This window comes from Tachypleus tridentatus, chromosome 3, assembly GCF_004210375.1.
Source record: "Tachypleus tridentatus isolate NWPU-2018 chromosome 3, ASM421037v1, whole genome shotgun sequence".
NCBI lineage: Eukaryota > Metazoa > Arthropoda > Merostomata > Xiphosura > Limulidae > Tachypleus > Tachypleus tridentatus.
In genome coordinates, this window is record NC_134827.1 from 81187397 (window position 1) to 81199272 (window position 11876).

Sequence of the window (11876 nt, forward strand, 5' to 3'; positions counted from 1 at the left end):
TACACAGTTTCTGGGATGCACAAATACGTCATGCTGATGAACATCGTCCACTGTTTGTATCTCCTGCCAATCCCTTGTAGGCGACCAGAGCTGGGATTGTGCTTCCCTCTAGTTACTGAGAAATTAAAGGTCATCTATAGTTTGCCTCATTCAGTCTCCGACGACTACAGTAACACTGGCGTCTGAGCTGTGTTGGCTTAGTCTCAGAGGCAGAGAATTGTAAGACTTTTTGGATGCTCCTGCTAGTCCCTGATTCCTGGCTAGAGGATGATGGTCTACAAGGCACTTAGCATTATCCATAAAAAGTCTGAGATTCAGAAAAGTACTTACCCTAGATCTGACCATTCTTCCTACAGACATTCTTCCTAGCACCAGATTCATCGTCCTCTGGATTGTGCACTCGTCTTTCTATAGAAAATGCAACCTATAAGGTTGCTATACATTTTTTGAGAGAAATCAGTACTTCTAAATACCAACATCATTGGTCATGGCATTAAAACATTCTATTCCTTACTGCTCTGTGGTATTTCTGATGACATTTTTTCACTTAAGATCAGTCAGTTAGGCCTACAAGCTGAATACTTAGAGACAGTGAAGTAAAAATGCACTTCCAATTTGCAATCAAGTCATTGAGAACGACAAGTCAGACACCAACAGTTCGATAAGTTCACAGACAAAATGTTTTTTGATAGGAATACAGACCAGCGGTACAATAACAAAACCAATATGGCAGTGGTTAGTGGTAAATGTTGAAATGATAAGAGAAAAAGGCCGGTAAGGTTGAATGAGGTCTTGTAAGTTCAGAGTATTTTTTCTTTAAGTTAAAGAAAACCACTGGTTAGGTTTAAATACAATAAAAATACCACTACTATGGTTGCTTGAAATTAAATGCAAGTTCTAGTTTAAATAAAGTACACATGTTATCCAAACGTTAAACTAAATCAAATTTCTTAAACTTCGTACAAACACTATTTAGTTCAAAAATGAAAATATAGGTTAAGTACACAAAACGTCACATGTGAGCAGAAAAACACGTTACCAGAAAGTTTAGTTTTCACAGTTACAAATCTTTGTGTAAAATCCTGACTATTATTACACTAGACAAATATTTTAAGGATAGGGGGGATATTTACTAATAAAAAATATAAAAAACATACCTCGCATACGAGATCTGTATCCACTCATCTGATTTTCCAGTTTTTTTTCTTTGTTGTACTCCGAATGGATAATACCTGTTACCTCTAGGTTCTCAGCAACTAGTGGGAAGCACAGCCCCAGCTCTGGTCGCCTACAAGAGATTGGCAGGAGATACAAACAGTGGACGATGTTCATCAACATGACGTATTCGTGCATCCCAGAAACTGTGTATGCACTTCCTTTATTCATAACATAAAAGTTCATTTGTATTTTATATATATTGAACAGAAGCTTGCCACTGTCTGGATTTTATCAGAAAAGTTGGTTATCTGCCTCTTAGAAAACCGATATTTTATAATTTTTTATGCTTTCAAAATAGAGAAGGTTAAAGTGTTAATCGAGTGAAACTTGACATTCAAAGTGAGACCACGAAACCCAAATATAATTATAAAAATAAAAGTTACATGATTTGGAAGAAACGAGTAAAATATTGCTTTTGTACTTTTTTTATGAAGTTTAACTGTATTTGTAGCAGGGTTCGAATGCCGAATTTTAATGTTATAAGCTACAAAGCTTACCACTGATCCATGAAGATGAGTTTTTTTTAACAAAATACATTAAATTAGGATAAGTATAATGAATGATGTTAAATTATAAGGGGGCATTGAAAAGATGTTATTATTATAAGCCATACTTTCTCCTCTCCATTTATTACCGCCCCCTCATTGGCACGGCGGTATATCTGTGTGCTTACAATGCTAGAATCGGGATTTCGATACCTGTGGTAGGCAGAGAAAAGATAGCCCACTGTGTAGTTTTGTACTTAATTACAAACAAACAGACTTTTTATCACTATTTTTCTGATATAATGTTGCAACACCTAGTGGTTAGGACACTCGACTCATTATCTGAGGGTCGCAGGTTAGAATTCCCGTCACACCAAACATACTCCCCCTTTCAGCCGTGGGAGCGTTATAATTTGACGGTCAATCCCACTATTCGTTGGTAAAAGAGTAGCACAAGAGTTGGCGATGGGTGGTGATGACTAGTTACCTTCCCTCTAGTTTTGAACTGCTAAATTAGAGACGGCTAGTGCAAATAGCCCTCGAAAAGCTTTGCGTAAAATTCAGAAAAACAAAAAGCACCTATCAGGCAACTACCGTAGTTTTTCAGATGTTAATATTTCTTTTCACACGGTGTAGATTTGTATAGTGAAATCTTATAGATATAAATTTGTGACTACATCCTTTTAACATAAATGCGTACAAATTAATTTTAGAGCTATATTGGATAGGTTTACATCATAGCAAGTGATTCGCCAAAGATAATGGGGTATTGCTAAATATCTTACTAACAGAATCGGTGTAAAATGAAGTAACATAAAGTGTAATACCAAATTAATCATCTTTATTAGAACAATAAACATAAATACAGTGTGTCTAATTAATTGCTGCTAATTACGTGACATAATCAACTTTACTGGATTCTCTCTGTTCAACTGTATTAGCTAAATAATGTTCCCAAACATGCAAAACACCTAGACCGTGCAGCTAGCGTACAAGTGACTTATCAGTCTCATTACAAGTGGAGCCACAACATTTATATATGGCCTGACAAATCGTTGAAGAACGCTGCTATAGGCACGCTTTCAAAAAGAGTCGTAATGGTGTTAATCTTCTCAGGTATTACCCATTATCCATTCCGAGTACAACAAAGAAACAAAAGAAGCTTCAAAATAAAATCGACTTAACAGCTTTTGTTATTTGAAAGCCTGCACATATACAGAACAAATAGTAAATGCATAATAAGTACTATAATATTAAAGAAAATAGGAACGTGTAATACGTTAAAATATTACAATAATATCAAGTAAGTTACGAAACTGTTAGTTTTTACTTCAGCACCAACTGTTTTCTTTAAGTAAATTCTTCAAGTTATGTCCATTATCCAAGAAATTAAAAAAATTAGTAACATATAAAGAGCTATTTATATCTCAAAAGCACAACTACGTTTATTAAAATTTTAATTATATTATTATATTAAAATTAGAAAAATACTTTTCACCACGATACGATTTTTTCTTGTTCTTAAATAATTTTATTGTTCATTTTCCGTGAACAAATATTAGGATGGGTTCTTCCAGTTTGGCACATTTTATATTTGAGATTATTTTTTATAAATTTTCGTATTTGCGGTCTTGTTGTTTTACGTTTTTAAATACTTGTTGTGTTGGCAATTTAAATTGCATAATTGTATTTTGTGGTAAAATACGGTAAATCATGTTTATGATTTATCTCTGGTCTGAAAAGATTAAAATTAGACGAGGCACTTTTCATGTTTATTGTTGAAAAGAAACTAAATACGAGCCTTTAGTGTTGTACATTTCTCTGAAAGTTAAAGCTAAAACAAGCTTAAAGATGTCGTAGCCCATCTTTGAGAAATTTCGGTAGCAATTTTGTCCCATGAAGACTAAAGGGTAAGTTTCAGGGATTAAAATAATGCTAAATATTTTGGGTTCGATCCATGTCGGACACAGAAAAAATAGCCCCTTTTGCAGCTATGCACTAAAACTAAGCTTACAAATAAATTAAAGTTACAACTTTTAAAAAGGAAAATTAGTAAAAGCTGAAGTTAATAAAATTTACCAAAAACAGTACATAATATCTCGTTATGTTGATCATGGTCCATATAACTCTCAACTCAGTTTTCGCAACAACTTTCGAAACGCATCCGACCATATAATTAACTAATTGATCATTACATACTTCGGAAGATACTAAAAGCGTACTACAAATATTTGTGTATATTCAAGGAAGAATGATCCAAAGACATAAGAAGTCTTAAAAATAATATTTAGCATTACATAATTGCAAATCCTAATTATTACTTGAATGATACAACCTGTCCTATAAAACGATTTGATGAATTTCATTTTTTTTTCAGAAAAACAACAAATCGAATCCTTTTTGTTACCTATTTGTTTTGAATTTCGCGCAAAGCTACACGAGGGCTACCTGCACTAGCCGTCCCTAATTTAGCAGTGTAAGACGTGAAAGAAAGCAGCTAGTCATCACCATCCACCGCCAAATCTGGGGCTATGTTGTTACCAACGAATATTGGGATTAACCGTATTATTACAACGCCCCCACGGCTTAAAGAGCAAGCATGTTTGGTGTGACGAGGATTCTAACCCGTGACCCTCGGATTATGAGTCGAGTGCTCTAACCACCTGGCCGTGATGGGCCACTAGAATACTGATTATATGGTTATTCATTGAAAATACATTTCCATAATAAATCTATTAAAGGAAATTTTAATCATGTCCATTTGTTTTAGAACAAAGTCACATTGTGCTGTCTGCTATGTCCATAACGGTGAATCAAACCTCGCATTTTAGTGTTGAAAGTTTGTAAATTTACCGTTGTCCCATTAGAAGACTTTAAATGTTTGTTTGTCTTAGAGCAAATCCACATTAGGCTATTTGCCATTTCCCCCACGTGTAATCAAACCTAGCATTTTAATGTCGTAAGTCATTGCCCCCACCAAGCGACTTTAATAACGAATTAAGCTGTAGATATTTTCAAAATCTAACAAGTTTGTTTCTTGTTTGGAATACAGTACAAAGTTACACAATGGGCTATCTGTACTCTACCCACCACAGGTATCCAAACCTGGCTTTTAGCAGTGTGAGTAGTCTGCAAACACACCGCTGTGCAACTGGGGAGTAGTCTAACAACTCCAATTATCCATAAAATATAAAGTAACATGGTTTAGCGACAACTTTAATTTAATTAAATTAATTTAATTAAAATAAGCTCTTTAGACGTTATAAATACCAACACTGACCTTTCTCAATTTGGGTTGGGCACGATACTTAGCAGCGCTTTTTTTTTTTCTTCCCGCTTGGGTCGAGCTATAATATTCTTCCGTTTTGGGTTGAGCCAATTCCTGGAAGAAATCGCTCAATAAAACATATAAATGTCATCGGTTAATATTTTTACGAAGGTTATCGAGAGCAGACAAAGCACATGCTTAGATTGGAGAAGGTAAATAAACTTTTTTTTCACTAGGTTCGTCAACTGTTTACTACCTATGTTATACTAAAATAGAATTTTCTTTAATCTATACTTATATTATTTTTTATCGAGACTCAAAATTAATATGGAATTTATTTAACATGAAACCGTAATTATATGATTGGTCAGGTCAGCGAATTTTACACATTAAAGGTTTAGAAAAATTATTTGGCAAACGGGGTCACTTATCTGTTGTTTGTTAGACTGTCAGTTTTTCATCATAGTACAAAAATAATTTTATCCCTGAAGAAGGGAAATGCGTAAAATTTAAACATTCTTATTATTGTATATAAATATATTTAATTAATTAATGCCTTTATTTAGAACCCCACCGTTAGTTTTATCACGCAAGAAAAGGTGTCTTTTTTGTTGTTTTTTACTGCAGACAAAATCTATAATTTGTTTTATTTCGAAAGGTTTAAGCATTTATATTCTTCGTTATTAGATAACTTATTGTAACTAAGCCAGTCTACCCCACTACATTAAAAAAACGGTCTTGCGAACAGTAGCAAGAGTTATCATAAGGGACGAAAGAGGAAAAGGCCCGGCATGGCCAGGTGGGTTAAGGCGTGCGACTCGTAATCTGAGGGTCGCGGGTTCAAATTCCGGTCGCACCAAACATGCTCGCCCTTTCAGCCATGGGAGTGTTGTAATGTGACGATCAATCCCACTATTCGTTGGTAAAAGAGTAGCCCAAGAGTTGACGGTGAGTAATGATGACTAGCTGCCTTCTCTCTAGTCTTACACTACTAATTTAGGGACGGCTAGCGCAGATAGCTCTTGTGTAGCTTTGCGCGAAATTCAAAAACAAGCAAACAAACAAAAACAAATGAAAGAGTAAAAAATAAAATATAATCTTCACGAGAAAGTTTGGCCTGTCATGATCATAAGAATAGGGGCAAAATTTGTAGTTATTTAATTATACTCTCTCTCGGGATTTGGGTGGTCTTATGTACCCTGGAGGATCAGATACGCTTTGACCTCTAATTATACTCTCCACAGAAATGTCTGTTTGTTTTAAAGTTCTTACAAATCTTGCACAAGAGCTATTGCGTTAGCGCTCCCTAATTTAGCAATGATAGACTAGAGGAAAGCCAGCTAATTATCATCATACACCGCCAACTCTTGGGATACTCTTTTACCAACGAATGATGGGATTGATATTGTAACGCCCCCACAGCTGATTTATTTGTTTTGAATTTCGCGTTAAGCTACACGAGGGCTACCTGCGTTAGCCGTCCGTAATTTAGTAGTGTAAGACTAGGGGGAAAGCAGTTAGTCATCATTACTCACCACCAATCCTTGGGCTACTCTTTTACCAACATATAATGGGACTGACTGACACATTATACCATCCCCATGTCTGATCGGGCGAGCATGTTTGGTAAGGCACAGAAATGCCAAGAGTCCATGTTTCTATACTCAACAGACACAGACAGGTTCCGTACCCCCCAAAAACTAAAAATATTTACCGAAATGTAACTAAACAAATACATAACCGTAAGAGTAAAAACATAGTATTTTATCATCCGTTGGAAGTAATGTCTGTGTTTATCATCCGTTGGTAGTAATGTCTGTGTTTATCATCCGTTGGAAGTAATGTCTGTGTTTATCATCCGTTGGAAGTAATGTCTGTGTTTATCATCCGTTGGAAGTAATGTCTGTGTTTATCATCCGTTGGAAGTAATGTCTGTGTTTATCATCCGTTAGAAGTAATGTCTGTGTTTATCATCCGTTGGAAGTAATGTCTGTGTTTATCATCCGTTGGAAGTAATGTCTGTGTTTATCATCCGTTGGAAGTAATGTCTGTGTTTATCATCCGTTAGAAGTAATGTCTGTGTTTATCATCCGTTGGAAGTAATGTCTGTGTTTATCATCCGTTGGAAGTAATGTCTGTGTTTATCATCCGTTAGAAGTAATGTCTGTGTGAAGATTTTATATATGAATTTAAAACACGTAGAAACCTTTTTCATCCTATAAAACTTTTTTTTTTTCTATTTGACAAAAAAATTTTTACGGTCAAAATAAAGTAAAATACTTGCGATTCAGGATGGTAATAAATCTTTTTTGTTTCAGCTGTTTTGCGAGAATGAAATTGATCCAAGCAGTTTTCTTGACTGGTCTTCTGGTTAACTTTGCAGTAGCTAAAATATCACGTGAGTACAAGATTTGAAGCCTAGGCAACATTTATTGTTTTGCTTTTACGTTCCTACTGATTAGTTGGTTTCTTATTTATCATTATTCTTTTGACACAAACAGTATATATGATTTGTTTGTTTGTTTGTTTGTTTTGGAATTTCGCACAAAGCAACTCGAGGGCTATCTGTGCTAGCCGTCCCTAATTTAGCAGTGTAAGACTAGAGGGAAGGCAGCTAGTCATCACCACCCACCGCCAACACTTGGGCTACTCTTTTACCAACGAATAGTGGGATTGACCGTAACATTATAACGCCCCCACGGCTGGGAGGGCGAGCATGTTTGGCGCGACTCGGGCGCGAACCCGCGACCCTCAGATTACGAAGCGCACGCCTTAACGCGCTAGGCCATGCCAGACCTCAGTATGTATGAACGTACATTATTTCTACCTTTCAGGTCAATTACAAAGCCATTAAACCCTGTGGCGTATTTAAGTAGGGGCTAGAGGGGCTTATTGTTAATTTTATTCTATGTAAAATTACGTGGGATGTAGGGCTGACAAAAAGTGTGAGCCTATACGTGTACCAGAAAGACAGAAGATTGGCTAAAAACAACATAAGCACAACGAATATAAAAAATACAAAAAAACATTAGAATCCTTAACTCAGTCAGCACCTCGTGTACACGACCTAGACAGAGACCCTTGAATTCAAGTATAATCGTTTCTGATTCTAAACTACTGATCAAGGGGAAGGTGGTCAAACAATGGTATTCGCCATCACAAGGCTTAGGCAGGCTATATGAACCTAATAACGTGGTTTTACCTTTGTTTTAAGACCCCTCGGTTGTACAAAAAAAAAAAAAAAAAAAAAAAAAAAACGCAAATGTAGGGAAGAAAAAAAAAGAAAGCCCAAAAAACACGTTAGAGCCAAAAAAGCGGATTGGAGGCACCAGATTAAGTAATCCAATAATACAATCTATAAAAACCTTTTTCTGATTGAAAAAATGTACTCGTAAGTAGAATATGTAAAATGCCTCTCCAGGAACATAAATATAAAAAGAAAAGAGACTGCTTTGTCTGTGATGTTATTCACGCTCGAATAAAACAGATTATATTAACTGGAAGCGAAGAAATGATGTTGAAAGTGGAGAAAGAAGAGTGATGAGAAGGACAAGCATCCTGAGAGGTCAAAATCGAATTAGACTAAAATAAAGCAAGGTGTATGATGTTGATTCAGGAGAATATGGAAACGCTGAAACCTCTAAAACCATTATCAATGTATACATATAAAGTTGTATCTCAGTTTTTGTACTTCATGTATTTCAAATCTGAAAAAACAACAACAAATATTCTAAATAGTAGAGCCAAGTAGTTTATTTCTACCAATCAGTGCCTTCTGGGACATAGTATTTCAAACTCTGGCACGACGCCTAGTTGATTTTTTCGTGACTCGGTGATCTTAAAGTGCTGAGCGTGTTTTGAAGAATCAGGTCACAAACTATGAACTTTCATCTTGCATTTCAACATTCTAATCATTAGACCACAGTCAATCCATTGTAATTCTATTGATTGGTATGGTTGTTCAGCTTGAACAAAGGGCTATATGCCCTGTGTCCACCACGGGTATTGAAACCCCAATTTTTAGCAAGCAATCCTTCATGTATACCACTGAACCCCTAAGGAAGGGGTAAGCGTTTTCATTCGAAAAAAATAAACAAACACGAAGTGATTTTTTTATATAACAAAATCTTTCTCTGTTCGCTCTGGATTTTGTTGTTGTTTGTAATTAAGCATAATGATACACAAACTGCTATCTGTTCTTTGCCCACGACAGATGTCAAAAACCGGTTTCTAACAGTACAAGGTTGTTTGACATACCGCTGAGCCAGTGGGAAGAGAGCACTTCGGAGTTTGACAGTTAAATTAATAAATACAGAATATGTTTAACATTTTACATATAAACAAGTGAACAATGTTGATCAAATATCTCTTATACAATGATATATTTGTAATTTAGGATTACATTTGTGAACAATGTTGGTTAAATATTTATTGAACAGAACTAGACTTGTAATTAAGGATTATGTTTATGAACAACATTCGTTAAATAACTCTTGCACAAGACTAGCCAAGTGATTAAGCATTATGTTTGTGAACAATGTTGGTTAAATACCTGTTGCATAGGACTACACATGTAATTAAGGATTATGTTTGTGAACAATGTTGGTTAAATATCTCTTGTACAAGATTAGACAAGTAATTAAGCATTATGCCTGTGAACAATTTGGTTAATTACCTGTCGCACAGGACTAGACGTGTATTTAAGGATTGTGTTTTTGAAAGAAAAAACTGAACTTCGTATTTTTTCCTGTATTCATGTTTTTCTTTTTTATGGGTGTGTCACATTTAATAGAATAACATTTTTTTACAATTTTTACTGAACTTAAAATACATGGAAAAAAAAACTTTGACAACGAGATCACCACTTTCATCACTGAACCTGAATGCATGTGTGTTGTAATTTTAAAAATTTAATTTGAGTAAAACAAATCTAAACGATTAGACAAAAAAGAAGAAAATCTGTTCTAAGGATTTGCAGTTAATATTCTTCTACAACTGTATATCCATTCAGATTTTTGGTCTCTTGAGCCATACCTTCTGTAACTTACAAGTTACAGGAGAAAATAAAACAATCACACATTGAATAGCCAAATGAAACATAATTACACGTACAGCAAAGTGGAATAGTAAAATATTTCCTCATGAGAGAAATAGGCCGTACATAATAATAAAGAAAACAATTTATTGCAGCATTAGTAAAAATTGTACATTTATCGTCACAAATATAAAGTGGTAACAGATACAGTGTTAAACTCTATAGTTCATAGTTTACCATGAATTATTTGTAAGTAGTTTGAGTATAGATCTTAGAATAACGTTCATTTCCATGAATGAAATGTACACTGGTGTAATCAGCCAATCATAGTTCAGCATAATTTATTGGTATGTAATTTGAGTATAGGTCTTAGAATCATGTTCAGTTCCAAAAATGGAATGTACACTGATGTAATTGGCCAATCATAGGTCTGCTTTAGAGAAGCTAGGTCTCTTTTCATGTAAGTAAGTATTGTTGTTTTTTCTTTCTTTTTAATCAGGGGTTTTAGATTCTTTTAATCACGTTATGTATTAGGTTATTACAGAGTTGATGTAAACAAATTTACCCACCTAATGGCTGCATATTATTTCTATACAGTGTGGAAGTGCCCAAAATGGCCAATCTTCATTGTAGCTCCTTGTCCCAAAGGCGAACTTCCAGGCTCGACCTGCCGAACTGACAGTGAATGTTCAAGTTTTTGGAAGCTTTGTTGCATGGACTGGCATGATTGTAACTATAAGTGTACAAATGGTGTTTTTCACATTTCATTAACTTCCTAATTCCTGGATTTCTTGTTTTGATTCAGTTTATTTCTCTGAGACTATCTCTAGTAAAAATGTAATAAAAAAAAGCTTCATTAAACTGAGTTCCAAAGGTTTTCTATTCTATTTTCAATCCAAGAGATTTAATTATACATTTTCTACCACACTGTTATCAACTATAAAAAGTAAGTTTTACTCAATAAAAATTCCATTTTAGATAATATTATGATGAAAATGTCCTAACAATAAATTATTTATACTTCAAGTGGTGTTCTATACATTTCATTATGATGCAAGTACTTATCAATATATTAGTAAACACAAACTCTTTGAAACATTTACAGTATTATAATCAATATAGAAGTTTAATTCCTGTTGGATTTCAAGATCATTGTTTTGAGAATGTTTCTACCTGAAGTCCTGTTACACAAGTGCTGTGGCATCTTTAAATTTTTCTTTTCCACTGGGCAAGGGTTTAAAACATTGCCACACATAAATTACAAACCTAACTCGTCCTGTATTAACCCTTCCTTTACCATGTTATACTCTAGAAGGTTTTTATGACCACACTTCAACACATAGTTGTAAAGTGTTCCCACTCTCTTTTTTTACTATGTTGTTTAACATATTTAACACAGTTTCAAGAAATCATTCTTATTGCATTATCAGTACAAAATGTTAAAAGAAAAAATAAATATACTGATAACCAGTTATCACTGATAAGAAAATCTAAGTTATAGAACTGGCCATATACAAGTACAGTTTATAACTTTATAATCTTTTTTTCTTAAAAAATTAGATTTTTTCCTTATGATTTGTTTTTGTGTTTAGAATTATGCACAAAGCTACACAATTGGATATCTGCACTCTGCCCACCACAGGTATTGAAACCCAATTTTCAGTGGAATGAGTCCACAAACATACCGCTGTCCCACTGGAGGGAATTTCATGATGGAAACATGCCTTCCACAAAAAGGCAGAACTGGTTCCTCTATGATAAATGCACATGTTGGTCTAAACAATAATGTAGCCATGCAAAGTGACTCCTGAGGACAAACAATAAAATGATTCAACAAACAAAAGAACAAGAAAAGGAGGAGGCAAAAACA

General features: G+C 34.6%; 2 protein-coding genes across 6 annotated transcripts in view; one reads left to right on the forward strand and one right to left on the reverse strand.

Annotated features, from left to right (window-relative positions):
- The window catches only part of LOC143247340 (uncharacterized), a 47717-nt gene extending 37002 nt beyond the window's left edge, over positions 1–10715 (reverse strand). Inside the window, exons 1-4 of one of the 5 annotated variants that reach the window (XR_013026518.1) lie at positions 10576–10715; positions 4984–5085; positions 1158–1288; positions 331–408 (exon numbers count right to left, since the gene is read on the reverse strand). The gene's annotated coding sequence lies outside the window, so the exon portion shown is untranslated. Of the gene's footprint in view, positions 1–3; positions 311–330; positions 436–1157; positions 1289–4983; positions 5086–10575 lie in introns of those variants that run through there. The other 4 variants (XR_013026516.1, XR_013026520.1, XR_013026517.1 and 1 more) reach the window with 4 other exon arrangements.
- LOC143247341 (uncharacterized) lies at positions 5043–10883 on the forward strand. The gene is made up of 3 exons (XM_076495223.1): positions 5043–5183; positions 7290–7369; positions 10604–10883. The coding sequence occupies exons 1-3, from the start codon at positions 5116–5118 to the stop codon at positions 10783–10785; spliced, it is 330 nt and encodes a 109-aa protein (XP_076351338.1). The 5' UTR covers positions 5043–5115; the 3' UTR covers positions 10786–10883.
- The last annotated feature ends 993 nt before the right edge of the window (positions 10884–11876 follow it).